At 36.5% G+C, this 23,677-nt stretch overlaps 1 protein-coding gene across 8 annotated transcripts in view; it reads left to right on the top strand.

Annotated features, from left to right (window-relative positions):
* RUNX1T1 (RUNX1 partner transcriptional co-repressor 1) overlaps positions 1-22,912 on the top strand; it is a 148,804-nt gene extending 125,892 nt beyond the window's left edge. For 5 of the 8 annotated variants that reach the window (XM_026705982.2, XM_026705980.2, XM_087931494.1 and 2 more), the window contains 3 exons: positions 1,477-1,545; positions 7,031-7,221; positions 17,765-22,912. In XM_026705982.2, the coding sequence (XP_026561767.1) occupies positions 1,477-1,545; positions 7,031-7,221; positions 17,765-18,040 (536 nt within the window). In that variant the 3' untranslated portion in view covers positions 18,041-22,912. Of the gene's footprint in view, positions 1-1,476; positions 1,546-7,030; positions 7,222-9,168 lie in introns of all 8 variants that reach the window. The other 3 variants (XM_087931496.1, XM_026705983.2, XM_087931495.1) reach the window with 1 other exon arrangement.
* The last annotated feature ends 765 nt before the right edge of the window (positions 22,913-23,677 follow it).

Genomic DNA, 23,677 nt, shown 5'->3' with positions numbered 1-23,677 from the left:
CATTTTAAACATTTATATCTACTATGCAAGAAAGTTTCTTATTCTTGTACTATACTGTGTGTCTGAGGAGCTTCAGTGAATTTGAACCTAGGGACTTAGTCAACCTATATCAAGGGTAGCATCTGAGAATTACACCACCACCACCCCACCAGGGGTAAGATCCAACCGGTGTAACTACCAGTTCGGTGATTTTACATTTTGCTCCTGACGTGCGCTGCACACATGTGTATATCATTGTCAGCTAGCTGCCTGGACAGCTGAGCAGCGCTGCGTGCAGGTGCGCAGTGGTTGAAAAGGCATTTTTTTCCTGCTTTTTCAACTGCAGCTGTGTCGCGCAAAGCAGCTGCAGTTGAAAAAAACAGGAAATAAAGGTCAGGTAAGAGAGCCCGGGCGGACGGGTGGGCCAAAAGAGCAGCAGACAGGTTCTGCTACAGGTTCTATGTATGGTCTCTGTTTAATGCTCTTCAGAGCAACCGGCTCTACAGAGGTGGACAGAACCGGTAGAATCCCATCCCTGTCCCCCCCCCCCACACACACACACACCACATTCTTGTTAAGAAACCTGAAATGGGCAATAATCCTTTCAAAGCCAGGGAACTGGCCGTTCAATCTTTATACAGAGATGTTTCACCTGGACAAGTCTTCAGTGCTCCTGGTCTTGCAAATACCAAGGGGAGTTGTTTGCATCAGCTCTTTTCCTAAAGAACAATAAATCTTTCATGCCCACAGATTAGATGGTGGAGCCTTGACATGTAGAAAAACTATGCATGTTTTCTGTGGTTCTTATCCTGCAAATAACACTGGCAGGGACAGTTGCTACATTGACAGCAAGTCTCTCTTAAGGTTCACCAGTCACAAAGCAAATTCCTTTTATAGTAGCCAATAATAAATTGTTAGTAGACAAAACTGTTGAGGCAATCCCACAGATGTTCTGTTGGTTTGCCACAATCATAAACTAAAGGATTGCCATAATAATTAGCTTTCCCTCATTTTCTAGAATGAGAAATCTTGACTGCCATTTGTAGTTTATGGTCACAAATTGCCTTTCTATATCTTACAGTGGGACCCAGTAACCCATTATGAAGTACATTAAAGAAAAAAAAAATGCTAGTATTAAGTTGCAGTAATGCAATTTATGGTACATTTCAGTGATTAATTCTAATTTTTCCCTTAACATAGATTTTCAGTTATATTGGTTCTCTTTTTCTTTACTTTTCCAGTGTGTGTGTGTGTGTGTGTGTGTGTGTGTGTGTGTGTGTGTGTGTATCTTATTATATCAGATTCATTTAGTAGGAGTTATTTCAAATGTTTCATAAGGAATTTTGGAATAAAAGCATGATTGCTCTCTTCGTTTTTAATCAAGGTTATGCTTTTAATTGCCTGACTGAATTATGAAGAGCAGCTTTAAAAAATCTGTTTAACCAGTATTTAAAATATACTGTTTTATTTCTCTTATTCTTTCCCTGATTCTTATAGACTCACATCGGGAATTCCTTCACAGGCCTGCTTCTGGATATGTTCCAGAGGAGATCTGGAAGAAAGCTGGTAAGAATTGTTTAAAAACATGAGCATAGCAGTTGGCAGCTGTGTGTATTTGTTAATGCTTTGATATCAGGAATTTTAAAAAGAAAAAGAAAGAAAGGGATTGCAAATAAATCAGTTTCAATTCCTAATGCTTAGCTGGAATGGATGAGAACACAAAATAATTTTAATTACATCAGCATCTACGTCAGAAGATAAGAGGATATCAATACAACACTAAAAGAAAAACGATACCCAGATTATATCACCTGTCCTTATGGAGAAGTCTAAATATTCTGCCTGGCCTGTACAAATACTATACAAATACAAAGGCAGATAGATAAACTCCACAAAGCATCCATACAAAGTCTTTTTTATTGGTTCATCAGGCATCCTGTCAACTCACATTTATGATGAGGTTCTTCTTAATGTGCAAGCCTTTGCATATCTGAATTGTGGTGTAGGAAGATAATAAGGTCTCAACCCCATGATGATTGAAGCAGCCGCATGGTATGGTGGTTTCAGGCAAGAGTGAAGGAGACCTCCCCCGACCCACCAAGGGTCAATTTAGTGACCAATCTGGATTACAGATGTGACCACATGACATGGACTACATTTCCCAGGATACCTTAACTACATTTACCATGATGCATTCCCTTAAGGGGAACAGCTCACAAATCCTAACTAACTATCCCAAATCCCATTAACTCTAAACTGTCTGGACAGCACACTAAATCTAATGCTTTTTATACATCATTATTCCAATGGTTGGCAGGTAATATCTGCTGATAAAGCCATTGTATTGTATGAGGAGATCTACATTATTATTTTTTTACTTACAGACTTTGTGTCATGCTCTGAGCTACAAATATTTTTATTTGCTTGACTGCAATCAAATCCATTGGCTAAATCCAAAGGAAATCCACCCTGGTAAATTGATGCTGATAAAGTTGAGAAATTAAATTTGGGGGATTGAAATTTTTTAAAGCCCATGATCTGGATCAGACAAGTATTCTCATCTTTTTACCAGTTATTGTTGATCACCCACATCCCCCATATTACTCTTCCCACTATTTATCATCATACAAGAATGAGTGTAGCAATGAATAAATATAATAGATAATCAGAGTTGGAAGGGACCTTGTAGGTCATCTAGTCCAACCCCCTGCCAAAGTGGGAGAGCCTACATCATTTCTGACAAATGGCAGTCCAATCTCTTCTTAGAAGTCTCAAGTGATGGTGCTCCCACAACTTCCAAGGGCAAGCTGTTCCATGGATTGATTGTCTCACAGTTAGAAAGTTTCTCCTTATTTCCAGGTTAAATCTCTCCTTGTTCAATTTCCATCTATTATTCCTTGTCTGGCCTACAGGCACTTTAGAAAATAGCTTGACCCCTTTCTCTCTGTGGCAGCCCCTCAAATATTGGAAGACTGCTATCATGTCTCCCCTAGTCCTTCTCTTCACTAGACTAGCCATGCCCAGTTCCTGTAACCATTCTTCATAGGTTTTAGTCTCCAATCCCCTAATCATCCTGGTTGCTCTTCTCTGTACTTTTTCTAGAGTCTCAACATCTTTTTTTATAATGTGATGACCAAAACTGGATGCAGTACTCTAGGTGTGGTCTTACTAAGGCTTTATAGAGTGGTATTAGTACCTCCCTTGATCTTGATTGTATCCCTCTGTTAAAACAACTTAGGATTGCATTAGCTTTTTTGGCTGCTGCTGCAAACTGCTGGCTCATATTTAGCTGGTTGTCCACTAAGACTCCAAGATCCATCTCACAGTTACTGCTATTGAGCCTGGTTTCACCCAGTCTATATGTGTACTTTTGGTTTTTCGTGCCTAAGTGTAGGACTTTACTTTTCTCTACATTGAATTTCATTTTGTTAGATATGTCCCAGTGTTCTAGTCTGTCAAGATCCATTGAGTAGGAAGAGGGGTTCCCCCCCCTTATTTTTTCTACCTCTTTCTACAGAGATGAGGAATGGCTTTCAGGATTGGGAGTTACAAAACCAAAAAGAGTTCCCCCCTTTTTCCCTTCCTTATGATTTTTTCTTGTTACTTGAACTACTGGCAGTATCTCCCCTTCATACTAAACAAAGGCAAGGATTGGGAAGTTTTGGTGGAACTTTATTTATTTAGTTAGCGTATGGCATGTGTTAGCTAGGGATCACCGAAATGGCTGGCTGCTGTTGTGAAAGGAATTTTTTCGATCTTTACCCGAGGTACACTTCCATGCTGGTAGGCATTCGGGAGAGTCTCCTTTTTTGTCCCTGCACAGTTTATTCGCTCACAGGAATCAAACGGCGCTGAGCTGCTGACCTCAGTGGTGCACAAGCCCAGCATCTTACCACGCGAGCCACCACAGCCCTGATGCAAGGAACTACTTGCAAGGAAGAGATTTCTCATTTTCTCATTGTTGAATGGATCAAGACATGAAATTGTTTCTGGGTTTTTGTGGATGAAAAGAATTCATTTTTTGGCCAGGCCAAGAAAACTTTAGAATATCTCCCCATTTCTACTTTTGTGTTGGATACTTCCTGTGCTTTCTACATGCTAGCACAAAAATTGCCACAAATGTCCCTTTTATTAGACTATTACCCTATTTTTAAGATATATTTAGCATATTCACCTGAAGTTTTGGTTCAGAACCACAATAAACAAGACCCTAGGTTTATATGTTGGTTGATTTCTAATAAATATTAATTGATAATAATTATTACTGCTTTGGTAATATTTTGCAGTACTGTATGCTTATAAAACTCTAAGCTCCAAGGGCAAGCACTAATATTTGTAATTTTTTCAGGTTACACAAAATATTATAAAATAGAAATATGATTGGTAATTACACTTAAAAGAGCCTGTAATCATGTTCATTTCTTCTTTTTAAAAACGTTTGTAAAGACAATAATATGATTTTCATTTGTGGGTTTGTCTTCGTGTATTTCTTTTTCAAGGGATCTGAAAATGTTTGCAGTTGGTAATAAATATTCAAACATCTTGCAAATGTCCTACCAATTCTCTTTGCTGATCTTTGTATGCCGGTGGGACTAGAATAGGAATGCATAATTTAAATATAAATTGCCTTATTTGCATATACAATTAGTCAAGCTGCAGCTTTAATCGTAAGCAAAAATTATTGTCCTGTTGCCACTTACACAGAATAGTAATTCACCTTGAATATTCAAAATAAATGAATCTTGACTTGCATAGCCTCCAAATATTTACGGGAGGGTAAAGTGAAGACATATTTTAAGTTTCATAAACTTAGCATTTTTCCTCTCTAGGCACAATATCAATATTTATCTTAACATGTTTTAAAAGAGGGTGAGATATTAATAACCATGTGTTCCAGACACAGAAGGTGCCACATGTAATGCATGATAACTATTAGGGAATTATCAAATGGATCAATACTTTTCATTAAAGCTAGTAGAGAATTATAGTTCCAAAAACTTATTCCAGTTTTTGGTATAATTTTTCTAGACATTCCTATAGATTAGGTTACTTCAGTGAATAAACAACATTTTTATGAAAAAAAAAAACATTTTTAGAGTGAAAAGATCGATAAAGGGAAGGCATCTGCCCCTTACACTTCACAGAGGAAGGTTCTACATCTGGCAATTTCCTACTCTGAACAATATGGACAGCTTGATTAATTGAATATATTGTATTGCCTTCAGATACACTAATGTAACATAACTGCCTGCACACTACTACAGAAGATAGGTTAACATTTTTGGTTTATTAAGCTGATAAATATTTATTCAAATTGGTCACGGAATATCTTACATTTTCTGCCATTTAGGAGAAGTGATAGTTCTATTGGATGGATGCATAGATAGATAGATAGATAGATAGATAGATAGATAGATAGATAGATAGATAGATAGATAGATAGATAGATAGATAGATAGATACTTTCTGAATCAAGAATGTAGCCAGGATTTTAAAACTTATGGAAATCATGTCATATATCCAAGTAGAATTTAATGTGGGCTTTTGGAATATCACATATAAAAATCAGACTTCTATTGACTCAAAGACAAGTTTCAAATGCAGTTGATGATGAAATGGAACATTTTGATGTTCTTCAGCCAAAATGTTTCTCAGTCTAATGTTTCTTAGTCTGTGCAGTTAATGAGTGTAGTTATATGCTTATCTTCATACATGTAGGTCTCATTGAATCCATTGAGACTTAATTTCTAATAAGAATTCCTAAGGTTGTGGCCTTAAACCCAGATAAGTTTAAGAATACAATAGCATCAGATAAGGAGAATTAAATTTATAGTACTGGAAAATAATGTACATCTCACCATAACCACTGAGCTTTTGTAACTCAAATATTTTTATTTTACAGTTAAACATTTTTATTAGAAATCTTATGTATTTAATTAAACAGAACATTTAATTAAGGTGCTTCTTAAGTGGGTGAAACAATTAAGTGCAAATACTTGAATGAAACATGTCATAATTAGTTTTAATAGAGTGTTAATTGGTACTACATTTGCCAAGTTAATAATTAGTGCTTATTAAATTTTCAATTAATCATTGTCATTTTGCTTTGAATAAAGATGAAAATTAGATACACTAAATCAGAGGGAGGATAGTTTCCTTGTTAATTAGAGTAGTTAGTGTTATTTTTTAAAATCACTTGTTTCAGTTGTCAGTTGAATACAAGAAATCTTCCACCACTCTTGCATCAAACAAAACCCAGTCAGCTCTTTGATGACAAATTATGTTATATACTCTGAAAAAGAATATTGCATTATGGTAATTTTTGCTAGCTAATTTAAATGGAAGACATGATAACTCTTCCCATTGTTCTAAAACACTGATTTCTAAAAGGATATTTGAAAAAAAAAAACCATTAACACCATTGAGTTCAACCACTACCAAAGTCCCATAAAACTGTTTTAACTGTAAAATCTGAACTTGTACCAATTTTGTTCTTTGTTGTTCTACCAAACCTCTGTGGTATAAGTACTGTATTTGAAATCAGAGTTAGAGGAAATTTCTAAAAAACTGTTGCTGTATTTACCCACATTTCTATGACGTTTTTGTACCATTTCTGTGTTCTGTTGTCACCTGGGTCTATGTTAGGATTAATTACTCATTTTCGATTTCTTTTTTCCTCCAATAATGTCCTGCAATATGGTGGACACCCACCATGTCATCTTTTCATGGTGATTGTAGATCTGCATTTCTACAGCAAAGATTTGTGCATCAAAATTTATTATGATAGCTTTGTGAATATTACCTCTCTGATACCATCCCCAGCATAGACACTCCTATGGGACCCCAATATACTAGAAACCTGGAAATATGTTCTATTGTTTAGTAGCTGGTATCGTGCGCTTTGAATTTAAGGACATTTACCCAAATATAGAATATTTGCATTACATAGATAAGTAGCTTCTATAATCTAACTATGTTTGTGCATAAAAATCAGTTGTTTTTTTTATCTTGCTTCTGCTGTACCAAGAGAAATTTCTTATTTTGTTTACAGAGGAAGCAGTCAATGAAGTAAAACGGCAAGCAATGACCGAGTTGCAGAAGGCAGTGTCAGAGGCAGAACGGAAAGCCCATGATATGATTACTTCAGAGAGAGCTAAAATGGAGCGCACAGTGGCAGAGGCCAAGCGACAGGCTGCGGAGGATGCATTAAGTGTGATCAATCAGCAAGAGGATTCTAGTGAGGTGAGAATTTTGTGATGAAGAATAAGGCCATATCTGTGTCCAACAAGTTTGGGCACAATAATAAGTAAAAAGTAAATAATACATTTATCAGAATTGGCAATGAAAGTTTTAGTGAATCTATAAATTATCAGGAACTTTCTAGTCTATAGAAAAAAGAGATGATGATGATTCTTCCTGATCATTGAGTAACTTTAAAAACTACACATCCCAGCATTCATGTGTGTATGAAGTAAAATGCAGAGCTTTAACTATTCTTAGTTTTCCTCATTTTCTTCTTCACCCTCTTTTGAACTTGGTTATCATAGAAAAAGAAAGGAAAGCAGAGAAGACAGAGCTGACAGGACTTCCAAAAGGAGAGTTCCTTTGTATATTATCCTCCTTGACAGATTAGATAATGTTGCGGTAATAAATCTGATTGATTTTATTTTTTGAATATGTTTAAAGCTGAGAGCCAATTTGGTCTAGCGGTTTAGGAACTGGACTTGGAGTAGGGAGACGTCAGTTATAACACTGTCTTAGGCACAAAAGTGAATATTGTGATTATGGGCCAGTTGTTCTCTCTCAGCCCCAGGAAGAAGGTAGTGGCCAGCCATTTCTGAAATTAAGTCATTGTACACAGTCTTAGATGCCCTAGGTTCATATGAGTTAACATATAACAAGCCAAAACATTCCTTTGTTTGTTATAATTGACAGAGATGTCTCCTAACTCTTGTACTTTACATTCTATTCACTGAGGTGAATTTTGAAATATTTCAAAGTTTAATCCAATTTGATGTAGTAGTTAAGGCTTTATTAGGCTAAAAACCAGGAGACCCTGAGTTCTAGTTCTGCATTGGGCATGAAATCAGCTGGGGAACCCTTGGACCACTCACTTTTTCTCTAAGAAGGAGGCAATTTCAAACCACTTTTGAAAAAACTTGCCAAGAAAATTGCAGGGATTTTCCAGATAGTCTCTGAGAATTGGACATTATGGAAGAAAAACAATGCAAACTACAAATTGTACAGTAAGATAAAGTTATCCATTATCAATATGTCAGCCTGAGATTGCAATGTTGTGCATACTTATTATGGAGTAATCCCACTAAGTCAATGAAACAGCATTTTGAAGTAAGGATATTTTGAATTCTCCAATGCAAATATTAAAATAGTTTTAAAAGTATTTAGATCATATTTATTGAGCTCATGTTTTCCTTCTGATTTCATGTATTCCACAGTGTATTAAATGAAGTCACTGCAAATGCTACTCTAAATTTCCATATTTTATTTTGTGATCACATGCTGGTTCCTCCATAATGTAGATAGGATGGACATATTTATAGGCATAATGAATAATAAAAGAATGGGGATGGAGTATCATTTTGTGGCAACAGTTACATTAACATTAAAAAAAATCTCACTTGATAAATAAATATTAGAAGTGTAATCTTATATTGGTGATTTCTAACTAGTTTTCAGTTATATTTAAATTGTACATAATAGTTAAAACAATTTCAAAAATAATTTGCATTTCAAATCCTTTCCAACAAATAGAAAGGGTATATGTTTCAGTACAAAGTAAATCATTTTGTATAAGTATACTGGAAATCTATTTTAGTATACTTGTATGATCAATGAAGAATGAGGTTTTTAGAATGCAAACAAAATGTGTTATCAGGCTTGTAACATCCTTTTCTGAACTGGAACCTATTATTTCAACTGCAGGATTTTCTGTAAAGGGAATGGTGAGAAAACAGCATCTGGCAGAAGAAAACAGATTCAAAGAGCAACAAAGAGTATATTAGGGACAATGATGATAAAACCTTAGTTCAGGCTGGAAGATGTCAGTGAAAGCTTTTGGGGGGCACATATGGCACCATATATAAAAGGAAGTAAGAATACAGAGGGAGGATCATATATTCTGTTGCAAATCCAAGTGTTTTGGATAAAATGAATTCTTGTGTCTTTCAGAGAAAAAAGAAATATTAAAATCCATGCGGAAAGGGAAGTCTTGATTAAGCCTGCCCCAATAAACAGATGCTAAGTATAATTTCTTTCAGCTTAACATTGATGGGAGCTTTTGTTTATGGTCTTTCTTTTTATCATATCTTTTTACATGTACCAGCATTTTTGTGAGCGTAGTTTTCAATAATTTTTAAATACTAAATTAAGATGTTGATAAGATATCTTAATTTAGTATTTAAAAATTATGTGAAATATTTCACACAATTTATCTATTTTGAAATATTTACACAATTTTAATTATTCTAAGCATGGTGTTTAATATGTGTAGCAAGTTGGTAACATCTAGAGTGATTTAGGTGCAAAAATTCCAATTAAGTCCTTGCTCCATGTGGAAAGAAGTGGCAAAAATCACAGGCAAAATCTACAGCGTGGAGTAATACACATCCATTATTTAAGGGAGAGTAAGATTTTAATTGGTCCCAGGCATCATCAGAGATGAAAGGCTATTGGGAAATGACTAGATGCCCAGAGTTTCAACTTAATGTGTAGCAGATGAATGAAGAAGAGACATAAGGAATTGATTTACAACATCTGAAAGTTTCCTAAAAAAAAAAAAAAAAACCCTAAGAATAAATGTGTGTCTGTTTGTGTGCCTGTGTATGAAAGAGAAATGTCATTCTTAGCAAATCTTTTGCAGAATTAAATTTGATATAAATTAAAATGTATTGGCATTATGTACTTCACTTATGTCAAGACAGTTTGTTTGTGAATGCGATCTTTAAACGGTCACAACCATTCCAATATGTTGAAAATACAAATTCCAGAATCTCCAGCCAATAGAGACATCAGGGAAATGCAGACTAAATAGTTCCAGAGGGCTCAAGGTCAGGGAAAGCTGAATTATTATCCTAGCTTGAGACAGAGGAGAGAGGAGTAGATATAATGTATGTTTTGTTATGTGAAGATAACCCATGGGGAATATAGTGGTTAAGATTTTGAAATTGTAATTCACCTTCAACCAAAGAACCTACTTAATATCTGGACCTTTGGTCTCTCTCTTTCCCTCAGGCCAACCCACTTCACAGGGTTGTTGTTGCAAGGATAAAATGTAAACCCTGTTTAACAAGATTTGAGCTCTTGGAGGAGAGATGAGATATATATCTCATAAATTGTCACATGCTATTATCAAAAAGGAGGATAGTCTGATGCTTCAGTACTGCAGTCTTTTTGAAAGGCATTCAATTTTCTCAATGTCTTTAAAAGCTCAGCCTCTTTTGGAAGAACAAGATATTTCAAATAGCCTGATACCAAGGCATGGAACTCTTAAACAGCTGTAATAACTGTCACCAAAAGCAGACCAAGTAGCCAGGGAATCCCTTTTAGCAAGAAGCTAAAGGTGTTCCCTAAAAATGTTTGTGGTTAATAATATGTCCCAAAGATGCTTTTTCAAAAGGCAACAAGATTTTCTTTGTTTTTCCTTGAAGACATTTCGCTTCTCATCCAAGAAGTTTCTTTAGTTCTTAATAATATGGTTAATAATACGGTTGTAGCATTTGGAATAGACTGAAGTGATAGACACTTTCAGAACTAAGATTATGCTGTAATAGTAAGATGAAACAAAAATATTTTTCAGCAGAGCTTGGGTATATCCAAACATAAGCAAAGACAGTGCAATAGGCTTTGTTATGCAAACATACCCCAAGCATTCACTAAATCCAGGACAAATTATGGTTTGAAGTAATAAAAAAAGTCTGGAGAGGAATATACTGAACAGTATTGGTATAAAGTCAGTCTAGTTGGATTTCTTTGACATTTCTCTTATCTCCTACCTATAATTTCTTTGACTTAATATTTCTTACTCTTTTCCTGTGCTTCGAATAACATTGGTTACCTCAGAAGTGAATGTCCTGGGTATATGTGTATGATGTAAAAATGAATATTGTAAAGATTGGAATCATTACTACAGAGTTGCAACTATAGGTAAAGCAAAATAACATTGTGAATAGGTTTTAATGGGAGCACTCATGCTCTTAAGCTTTTTCTCTCTGCATTAATTCCAACTGCATCATGGAAGACAGACAGAACATCATTGTTTATGAAGGGTTTTTAAGAAATCATAGATCAGTTCCAGCAAAAGTTAAGCACATTTTAGTGCCATTAACATTGATTGAAGCATATGTTTATAAATAGGACTTGGTATCTATACATTTATAGGTAGCACTTCACTGTTCTATATATACTTTCTCATATTCACATCCAAGGAGGTTTAGACTACAGTCAACAGCACAGACCTTAATAGACAGGCAGGACTTAGCAGAAGAAAAATGTTTACTAATACAGTTACTTTAGACAGCTATGAGACTGTACATGATTAGACAATGACTGCAGGTACGATTTAGCATCTCTAGGCACTGAGGGCAAAACTATGATTTAAGACCCAGAAAGAGGGCAAGTGATAGAAATTTTTGCCTTCACAATGCTCTGATTGGCCACTGTGTCAAAATTTGAGAACCTTTTGCTAGGAGCACTAAATTACTCTTCTTTAGGAGAAATAACTAGTGAAGAACAAGAAATGCCTCTCTTCTCACTTATTGCCATAAAATAACACTTCCTGAATATTGGTCCCTTAAAGATATATCAGAAGCCAAAGAGAATAGGATTAGTATATATTTCCTTTTTACTTTTCATATTGCTTCAAGCTACAATCTATAATTTTATCCAAGTATTGAATAACTATGCCCTGCTAGATTATAGCCTCAATATGTTTTTACCAAGGCTTCAAATCAATTGACTAATAGCACTAAGCTTGTGTTTTTTTTAAAAAAAATGCCTATTAATGTAGCTGTGCGTACAATAAAATGGATTTGCTATCCAGTGTGCAGTATTAGTTATTACAGAAATAATAAAAGGGGGGATTAAAAAATCTAAAAAACCTGGGAGACCCTGAGTTCTATTACCACCTTAGGTGAAAAGCCAGCTGAGTGATCTTGGGCCAGTTGCTTCTTTCAGCCCTAGGAAAGAAGCAATAGCAAACCACTTCTTAAAAATCCTGGTAAGAAAACTTCAGGGACTTGTCCAGGCAATGTCTGAGAATCAGGCAAGATTGAATGGAAGAAAAAAAGAAAGTCAAGCATTATACAAGCAGATACCTCTGTGGAAATCATGTGTCTCCTACAACCCAACAGAAAATGGCCCCAACAGGGCCCAGTGAATGGGAAGGGAGATGTTCATCTGCAGAACCACAAGTGGCCAGTGGATGTTGGATAGATTCCATTTTGACAGTGTCATCAAGCACATCATTTATTAAGGATGCTAGATATTATCCACACCTAAAATTATGACAGGAGAAGAAGGAAAACACTAAAACTGAAACAGCTAAATATGATATTAAGCTTCTTCAGCTGTAGGATGGCAGTGAGATGAAGAAAATGTTACCAGGCTATGCCATACGTAAACAGTTTCCAGGGCATATTTGCGCCTATTAGAGGGACATGAGAACTTCCCTAATTGTCTCTCCAACCCAATATTGTCAAACTGGTTTGGAGTAGCTCTTCAGTTTCACATGCCAAGTTCTTTACCATTCCTGGTCCATGGCCCTTTTAACTGAAGTTGCCAAGGAGTCTGTCTTTACAAGGAGACCCTGGAAATTTTAGATGCAGAACTTTCAACATTGTTGTTACTCTAAATCCACTCAAGTGAGGGTTTCTAGCAGAGAGTGTTGATGTGGGAAGTCTCCTCGGAGACATAAAACTGATTGGTAATGACTAGCGTCGTCTCCTCCTTTCTCTGATATTTCCTTGAAGTTTCTGCTTTGGCTCCAATAAAACAATACACGCTATATAGCTGCAATATTTGATGGGTCGCAAAACTGGGCTTCAAACTAAACTCAGCAAAATCTATTGGAAATGTCCCATTTTATAATTTTTCATCATGATAATCCTCTCCCCATGAAATAATTGTAAAACTACAGTGAACTATCCTCCAATCCTCAGAATGAACCTGAAACCATGGATAGCGAATCAAAACCAACTGATGGCAGACAAGGAGCCTATGTTCCTTGCAATTGAACCACCAAAAACATCTGTTTCTCTGTGTTAGTAATTCCACTTTTTAAGAAGAGTTTTTAAAAGATGGGAACAATTTCTGCAAATACCAAAAAAAAGCACCTAATCCCTAACTCATGCATTTGTAATTACCTGGTTTAGTCTGCACACTTCCTCTGTATGAGTTTAGATAGAAATGCCGCATACATCTGAATTCAATCTATTAAAGAGAAAGAGAAAGGAAAAGAGGTATGAGTACTGGACACTTCACTATTCTTGCATCTGCCAAAACATTCCTGTGCCAAAAAAAGAGAGAAAGAGAGTATATCCTACACTAGAACTGTTTTCTAAAGAAGCCACTTGACTCCAATTAAATGTTTAATTTCCTTAGAACAGTATTTTGGACTTAGGCCTTTGTTCTTCCTGGTAATTGGGATTTCTGTTGTAGTTTAGGAATTTCACTTATCTGCTGGCTTTGCTCCAGTGATCCAGCTGGCACAGTAAAGCTGGAGGGAAAGGAGCAACAGGCATCCTTTTGGTGGTTTTCTATTTGGCAGGGAATAGAAATGTAAGATGCCATCAGCTGGCTATGTGCTTAACAAGGAATTCTTGTACTTTGGGATGAAATGTAGACAGGGACAGAATTTCAGTATCTTAAGCACAACTTTTTGAATGGAAAAAAGGAGATTTGAACCATATATCCTTGCTTGTTATCCCACAGTGAAAATCTATTGATGGTGCATCAATACAGGGAGGCCAGAAAAATCCAACATACTAATATAATTTCTGAAATTTTGGGGTGGTTTTTCCCCACTTGAGTTCAGGAGGAACAACTATACTTGTATGTTTAGAATTGAAAATGTTATGTTTTAGAGAATCATAAGCTATCTTGTGAGTGTATCTTATGAGTATTATTTAAATTTTAATACATTCAATTTATACAGCTACCATCATAAAGTAGAATTTGGAGTATTAAATTAATAATGAAAAGCAATAACATACATTCTAAATATAGGACCATCTAGTTGGTCCAGGGAACATAAAAAGACTTAAGCCTGGTGCTTACCAAATTTGGTACCAATAAACATCCATTTGAAGATTTCTTCAAATGCCAATGTTGGATTTTCTTTCTTAATCTGCTTAAATGTCAGAGTTTGGACTATTTGAAGAATAGCCTTAAGTTATAAAGTTAACATTTTAATGAGTGGAAGAGTTACAAACAGAGTCCTAATTTCTACTACCCAGACTTTCAGTTTCTAAATGCATGCAATATAAGGCCCAAAACCAAGAATGGCATTTGGTGATTCTTACAAACTGATTTTTTAAAAAATTTCACATCTATTATACACTACAATGTTTCCCTAAAAATAAGACACAAGTAGAAAATAAGTCTTAGCATGATTTTTCAGGATGCTTATAATATAAGCCCCACCCCAAAAGTAAGCCGCAGTTAAGATCATCTGCATTTAATACTGTATTTCCCCCAAAATAAGACTTACCTGAAAAATAAGCCCTAACAAGTCTTTTGGAGCAAAAATTAATATAAAACCTGGTCTTATTTTCAGGGAAACACGGGTACAGACATAACCTTGTCAGACTGACAATTCTATTATAGAGTCTTAAGACTACTTTCTGCCATTGGCTCGACACCACCTCCTTACCTGAGCTGTCATGCCCCCACCAATTTATCATGGGGCATCTCACCATGGAACAATTCCTTTTATTAGTTACATCAGTCTAATGTAATGTAATGGGAGAATGCCAGAGGTGAGAGGAACCTTCTGCTCCTCCTCTGTAGCTGGGACTGTGGGGAAAAAAGCAGGACAAAATGGGTATGGGAAGAGGGAGTCGTTCCCCTCAACCAGAAGAAAAATCATTTGGGAGAGGGTCTCGCAGATTTAAGGGGTATTGGTCAGGGAGGGTAAGCCAGATTAAGGAAGAAGAGAGGAAGAGAGTGGAGGAGGAGAGGGTGGTTCCCCTGGCTTCTAGCCTTCTCCTGTGGTGAGTTGCCTACGGTGACTCAGCAGTGACAACCTAGCTGTGGTGAGTTTTTCTATGGTGTCTATCATATGCATCTGCAATATACGCTTTAAACAGTTAGGGAGAGTTTGCCTTCACACTCTTTCATATGTAGCATCCAGACTGAAAGCTTCTTACTCCTCTGGAATGCGCCTCCTTACTACATGCCATCATATCTGGACGGCATACAAAGTGCTTTTCCCTTTCTGCAGCGTTTCTCAACCTTGGCAACTTTGAAAACTTGGGGATTTCAAAGCCCAGAATTCCCCAGCCCTCCAGCTGAGATCCACAGGTCTTAAAGTTGTCAAGGTTGAGAAATGTTGGGTTAGAATAAACAATTAGGTCACGGTGACTAAATTCTGCTACCAATCATCATCAGCCATCAGTGAGCCTATCTTCTTTAATATCTCTCCTTTAAATTAAAAAAGTTGCTGGTGCTTTTAAACTGCAAAAAAATTCTTTTTTATATATCCAATCTTCATGAGCACCATGTTGTCTGAATTTTGAGCTAAATGAGAGAAAAGTGAACTTGATAGTGAAGAAGCCTTTCCCTCCCCCTTGTACACACCTTTTGGGGGATTAGCAATGAGATATTTTGGCTTTCTTTTGGGCAATTGTCTTATGTAGCTTAGGACTGTTGTAAAAGCACCTGAGGGCAGGACAAGAAGCAATGGGTGGAAACTAATCAAGGAGAGAAGCAACTTAGAACTAAGGAGAAATTTCCTGACAGTTAGAACAATTAATCAGTGGATCAGCTTGCCTCCAGAAGTTGTGAATGCTCCAACACTGGAAGTTTTAAAAAAGATGTCGGATAACCATTTGTCTGGTTTCCTGTCTAAGCAGGGGGTTGGACTAGAAGACCTCCAAGATCCCTTTCAACTCTGTTATTCTATTCTATTGTATTCTAAAAATCTAATTCTCCTGTTAGAGTCATGAAAACCATGATTTCTGTGTTAATCTGTAGCGAATACAGATTTTTATACAGCAGTTAGTTGTGAAGTCTTACTTAGACCAAGAACATTACAGGAAGTCCTTGTCTTATGACCAATTGCTTAATGTTATGCCAACCTCCCTGGGCTACTTAAACCCAAATTTGAAATTACAGCAGCCGCTCCGTCCTCCATGATCAAGTAATAGCATGTTGGACACCCAGCATCCAGCACACATTTAGGACCATTTGAAGCATTCCCACAGTCACATGACCACAAGTTACAATGGTTTTTTTGCCAGAAACAGGCATTTAATTCTGGTTTCCAGCAAAAAATAAAAAAAACCTCTCCACACATTGCAGACAGTGGATTCGCTTAATGGCTCTCACAAAAAAGGTCTTAAAATCAGACAAGTTCATATGATAATCCACTTAACAAGCAGCACAATTTCTGACCATAATTCTGGGCTCAGTTACAGTTGTAAGTCAAGGACTATCTGTAGTGTACACCCTGTTGAGACAACTTCTGGAGTCGTTTTTCATGAGAAAATTCTTCGATGCATCTCTTTCTTAAGTGCGCTGCCTCCTGGCTTCTGCAGGAAGGCATAATATAGTGAAACCTTGTTTTAGTGGATTAATTTTATTCCAGAATGTTCATTGAATAAGGAAATGTAGTCCACTGCGCGCAAAATCGATTGCATCAAGATCTGGTATACGGAGGTTTTTATAGAGGTATAACATTGTGATGCAATTGTGAAATATTTCCCTTGACAAGTTATTTTCTAATGCTGAGGATTGCTGCAATCAAACTGAATCTTCATATCTTCACTTTGCTACATAAATACAATGAGGCCTTTACAAAACTCCAGAAAACTCTATCATTGTGTGATCATAGTCATAGCAGCTACCAGCAGTTAACTGGCTTTTTCTGATCTCAGACGGTTTAGCAGGGTTGGGCCTAGAATAGTCACCACAACTTCCTAGGAAAAACAGGGAAGTTGAAAAAGATCCTGGAAGAGGTGAAAGACAATAGAATGAGTATGTCCAGGTATCTACTAGAAATCTACCTTGACTCATAATACATGGATTTTTTTAAATTTGCTTTTGTGCTTCCCTTAACATTTTGAGCCAAGCATACCTCAAAGCTTAATTCTATCTTAAATCTTCCACCATTTAATGATTATGACTGGAGCATTGCTTAGGTATTTAGTGAGATCCAAAACTGTTGGTTTCAAGGAGGAGTTTCTTAAAACCAATGCATTTCCTTTCTAAAGGTTAGATATCTGTGGTTTCTGACCATTATTACTGTTTTTTAATTGTATCAGTTGTAGTGGAATTGATTTATAAGTCATAAAAATGCACCAGCCGCAGGTTACCAAATCTTATGTGCTATAGTGGCAAGTGTTCTAAAGGAGACCCTAGCTTTGGCCTGTCAAATGGCCAAGATTTGGGTATGTTGGATATTCCACTGTGTAGTAAAAAACTGGTTTGAAGTTTTCTCCTTCCCTCACACAATTTCTCAAAATAGATAGCTTCGTACTCATTCTACCCATAGAATTTCTCACCAATTTTTTTTATATCCTTTGTTCTTTTCACCCATCTCTCTATGCAGAGTTGCTGGAACTGTGGCCGTAAAGCCAGCGAAACTTGCAGTGGTTGCAATACTGCACGTTACTGTGGCTCATTTTGCCAACATAAAGACTGGGAGAAACATCACCACCTCTGTGGACAGACTCTACAGGCCCAGCCACAAGGGGAGACACCAGCAGTCAGCTCCTCTGCAACACCGAATAGTGGAGCCAGGAGCCCCATCGACACCCCACCAGCAGCTACTCCCAGGTCAAACACCCCTGGAACTCCAAGCACCATAGAGTCAACTCCTCGCTAAGACTGAACTTTAAAATACTTAAAGACAAATACAAAACAAAACAAAATCCTCATCCTCAGATACTCAAAGGTTTCTGCTGAACTTTCACATTTCAATATTATAAAAGAAATTATACTGTATCTTGAGGTAGAAGCAAACCCAGAAGGCCAGTAACGGGTCATAATGACTTATTCTGGATAACAAAGATATCTTTTCTTTAGGAAACAGAGAAGATTGAACATACACACAATGATAGATTTGACCTCCTCCCTGTTATTTTCCAGTAGCTGGGATTTTAAACTAGGTGACCTCATTAACACAATGCTTTACCAAACAGCAAACCAAGAGATTGCTAATTGCTGTTGAAAGCAAAAATGCTAATAATATAAAGTCACAATGTTCTTTGTAACAAAAAAAATGGATTTTTTTTAACTGCGAGAAAGAGAGAGAGAATGAGAGAGAGAGAGAGAGAAAGTAAGAAAGAAAGAAAGAAAACAACCCCCCCTCATGGGCTTAAGCATTGGATAAAGCCGCAGACATTTTAATAAGAAGATGAATAGCGTCCATGGGTTACTGACTTGAACTCTGAAAACCCATATCAAAAACACGCAGATGTGCAGCAGATTGGAAGGAGACACAGATGTTCATTTTTTTTCTTGTTTCTGAATGAAATAATAATATCCAGGTCAACAGAATGAAAAATGGAAGATGATTGCAGTGGGATGAAGGACTTAAAAGAGCAGCAAAGGGAAAAAAAATACCACCACACAAAGATCTCCTCTTCTTTTCTGTCCTTTGTTTCGTTTTTTTGGTGGGGATTAGTTTTCTGTTTTGTTTTGGTTTTGTATTTTTTTTTTAGAACAGAAATAAGAACACAGCCTGCAGTTAATTAGCATTTTGGCAGCTATAATATCAACCAGCTGCCTCTATCCTTCCCCCTCTCAAAGATGAAAAAAAAAAAAACAAGCTTCAAAATTTCCTTCACTTTTTTTAACAAGCTTCCACAGAGAAAGACCATCGGGTGTGTTTCACCTCGTTCGTTTTTGTATCAGCGATGGTGACAATGCAGTGACTCCAGCTCCAGATATCATCCAAATTCTTTCCATCTCATCCTGTATGGGTTTTTAATTTTTAAAAACAATTAAAAATAAGGAAAAATATAGTAGTTCTCTTGGTGTTAAAGCACTTCTGTCCTGTGAGGTTTCCCAATTGTGTTTTTTTCCCCCTTGTAAATGTGTTGGGGCAAATGTGAAAATGCATTGTAGTTAACTATGCTCACATTTAAGTCTTCTTTATTACTAGTAGGTGAGAAACTTTCTATGCTGCTTTTATATCTGTCTGTAGTAGTAATATTTCTCTAGAAGGTCAAAAGAAAAAGAAAAAAAGAAACCCCCTCCTTTTTTCATTTCTCCTGAAGAAAAGGAAAGGAAAAAAGCTATCTTTCGGAGCTGCTATTTCACTCTCTTATAGGGGGAAAAACATTCTGAAACCTAGCATGCTTCCTGGAATGCTAAAATATTGGTGTTTTTCTAAGAGGGATGTACATAAATGTATTTTGCACTGTCATAATGACTCCTAGGCATGCTTTTTTGGGGCAAACTCTTTTTAAAGATGCTAGAGCCATTTCACCGAATTTATCTGTAGATTAGAAAAGTGGTGGGTTATTTTTAAATTTTTCTCTCCCCTCCTTTTTTTGTTTTGTTTTTTTTCTTTTTTCTTTTGCAAAATTCATTAATACGTATTTTATAAAAAAAAATAAAAATAAAACAGGCTATCATACTTTTTTAATAAAAAAAAGTGCATGCATTATCACTGTAAGGTTGTACGGTATTTCTGATTTTACAAAATAGAAATTATGATGATTAGAGCTCCAAATGCTGAGGTGTAGATTGACAGCTTTAACACTGCTGAATGCCAGGTTTATATTACAGTATTATTACAAAACAAAAAACAAAAAAAGGGAAGTCAGCCAAAGACTGATTTGATGGACCAAAATCTGAGTTCTGAAAGCATTGTTTCTATTTTCCAAATTATCAGCAGGTTAAACATGTTCAGCAAAGGCATAATGTACATTCATTTAACCCTTCATTGTCCATTGTCTAGGCCAGAAATATTTGTAAATGTAAACAACCCATAAGATGGTTATGTGCTTTTCTACCAAGTAAGCCACGCAATAAGTTGGTTTTAATATCTTTAATGCCGTTGTAGAAGGCATTCCTAAATATTTTTATTTCAAGCTTTCTCCAAGAAAAAAAGAAAACAATTCTGTGCCATGTAATTAAATAAATAAAGTGGATTGGTTGGGCCTGGATACAAAGAACTCCCTCAGTGGTTACAGACATTTTATTTAAATATCTCTATTACAGATAGTCCTAACTTACTAACCACTTGCTCTGTGACCATTCAGATTATGATGGCACCGAATAATGAAACTTACAACTGGTCCTTGAAGTTGTGGCCACTGTCGTGTCCCTGCAGTCAAGGGATCATGATTCGCTTGGCAACCAGCGCACAACGGTCTCAGCATCCCATAGTCACATGATCACCATTTTCAACTTTTTCAGCTGGCTTCTGAAAGGCAGTGGGGAAGCCAGCAGGAATTCACAGGTTGTAGTCACATGATGTAGAGCTGTGGTGGCTCAATGGTTAGAATGCAGTATTGAATGCTAATTCGGCCAACTGCCAGCAGTTTGATTCTCAATGGTTCAAGGTTGACTCAGCCTTCCATCCTTCTGAGGTCGGTAAAATGAGGACCCAGATTGTTGGAGGCAATATGCTGACTCTGTAAACCGCTTAGAGAGGGCTGTAAAGCACTGTGAAGTGGTAAATACATCTTAGTGCTATTGCTATTCACTTAATGACTACAGCCAGAAGTGACAAACTGTCATAAGTTTCTTGTGACCATGTGGTTTTCTACTTTATGACCACATTGCTTAGCAATGAAATGGCCAGTCCCAATTGCAGTTGGTAGGTGAGGACTTACTAGTATTAAAATCACATTTTGAGTTTTCTGGAAAAAAGAAACTGTTCCTACTAGTATTATTCAATAGATAGGGAAGGTTTAGTACCTGTGTGAGACAATGTCTGTATAAGCTGAGGCAGAGTTTTCTGTTTCCCGATTTTACCTTTGTCTGGGACAAGGAAGGCAACCTCTATCCAATGTCCAATTTTCTGCTGAGAAACCATGCTGGAAACTGGAGAAGTTGCAAATACAAAGCATCCATACAGACAACATATGACTTTTAGGGGTTTCCAGAGCTAGATTGCCTCATTGTTGAGAAACCTGGCTCTTATATAGCAGAAGAATGGGTGCTTGCCAACTGCCTTGCCTTACATGGAAATCAAAAACACATAACTAATTTTTCAAACACGTTCTGTGTGATCATGGTGCTCCCAAATTCATTCAGATCTCCTTTGTTTCTTATTCTGCTTGTGACACTGGAGTCCATTCCTCTAGAGCTCTAGGCAATGAAGGGTTTAATAATCCAAAACATATATGTATGTGTTTGTATGAAGATGCATATATAGATACATGCACACACACATACGCACATATATATATATATATATGGTATCTCATAATTTTATGTCTCCAGAAGCTATGATGTATGTGAAACAACACTGTTGCTCTTGAACATAAGTGTGTGAAAGAGGGATTAGTACAGTATGTCTCATTACTTTATAATTCAGGGCACCCGGAGTGAAAAAAAAATACAAATACAAAAAAAAGAGAGAGATTACCCCCTAACTCTGAGCTCTGTCTCCTCCTCTTCCTCCTCTCCTCCTGTTTTGCTACAGTCTCCTCAGTGGCAAAAAGTTTCACTCTACCTCTGACAGCATGTATATTGCACCAGTAGCTAACAAAAAAACTGGTCTAGTCTAGTCAAACCAAATGGGCACCGAAGAACCAGGATACCAAAAGTTAAGCTCATACAGCTGCAAACCATATCACTTCTTGGTAACAATGCAGACCTCATAAACCTAAAGAAGAGAAAGAAAGAAAAAAAACTTTTGTTACTTTCCTTTTTTGCTTGTCACTTATACAGGCTACGTGAGAGTATAATTTGTAGGAATAAACACATTTTAAAAAAAGAAGCTAACTTCATTGGGTTAGATCTGAATCATGGCCGCTAATAGAACTAGGGCGTCCTCTGATCTGTCTCTTCCTCTCCTCTTCTTCTTTTTCTCTGTCATGATACTGTGTATTGAGTGTGCGTGTGGCAGGGGCTGCCAGTCTCTTCTTTTTTAAAAAAAAAAAAACCCTTCTGTTATCCTTACTTTTTAAAAGAAAATTGTGTGCGGGGTGGGGGGTGCGTATGCCTGTTGGTGTGTGCGTGTGTGTGTGTGTGTGTGTGTTGGTGCATGTCTTGGGGATTTGAAATGTACAAGGCTGGATTATATGCAAAGCATGCCAACGTCTGGAAAACATTTAGGGGGGAAAACGTTGACTCCATGTTGTCTGAACTGCTCAAGGGACAGGACTAAATAAATAAATAAATTGGAAACTGTTGAAAATGCAGTTTTTTTGTTTTCAAGTACTTTGGTTTTCTTTTTGTTTTATGTTTATTTTGGATTTTTGTTTTGGGTTCTGCGACATTATTGTGAAAAAGAAAAGAAAAAAGTTGTTGTGCAATACTTAATTCAGACATGTACCACAAGTTAATGGTAGACTAACACTGGGGTGGGGGCGGTGGGTGGGATACTAGGCATCATGCTTTTGTCAACATACTCTTGAGCTTTTAAGTCTACTATGTCTGAACTGTGGTTTCCTGTTAATCTTTTTTTTTCCTTTAGTTGGACTGTAATGTATGGTCTGTCAACCTGTGAATCTTTAAAGTATGATTCAGGTATTGTTGTATTCTTTACTGTGTAATAAAAATCCTTAAAAATCCATACTTTTCCACTCTTTATATTTGCGTTTGTATGTGTGTGTTCCTTTGAAAGAGTTATGAAAAGAAACAGCTATACATTTATATCACAAGTGTTCAGAAAGTTATTCTGTTCGAGATACAGCTAGTAATGGAACCTGCCTGTTATGGTTCTAAATTGTGACATTCATAAAGGAAGGTCACCCATATGAGCAACCCAAGTTTATGATTTTTTTGCAGCAGTCATTAAGCAAACACCATGGTCATTAAGCAAATCCATTGTTTACTATTGGATGTTTGTGCCAAAAACCAGAAGTAAATGCTGGGTGTGGGCAAAAATAGAAATCATATAAGCACCTGCTGCAAATGGATGTAAATGCAGCCTGGTTGCCAAGTGCCCCAAATTCTGTCACTTAAGGGAGAAACACTGAACTTTGAAATGGGTTTGGAAAATCCATTAGAATAGAATAGAATAGAATAGAATAGAATAGAATAGAATAGAATAGAATAGGGTAGGGTAGGGTAGGGTAGGGTAGGGTAGGGTAGGGTAGGGTAGGGTAGAATAGAATAGAATAGAATAGAATAGAATAGAATAGAATAGAATAGAATAGAATAGAATAGAATAGAATAGAATAGAATTCTTTATTGGACAAGTGTGGTTGGACGCACAAGAAATTTGTCTTGGTACAAATACTCTCAGTATACATAAAAGAAAAGATGCATTTGTCAAAAATCATAAGGTGCAACACTTAACGATAGTCATAGGGTACAATAAGCAATCAAATCATAC

Source organism: Pseudonaja textilis, chromosome 3, assembly GCF_049901715.1.
Source record: "Pseudonaja textilis isolate UNSWEBS1 chromosome 3, rPseTex1.2, whole genome shotgun sequence".
NCBI lineage: Eukaryota > Metazoa > Chordata > Lepidosauria > Squamata > Elapidae > Pseudonaja > Pseudonaja textilis.
The sequence above is the reverse complement of the archived record's forward strand: the minus strand, read 5'-3'. Positions and strand labels throughout refer to the sequence as shown.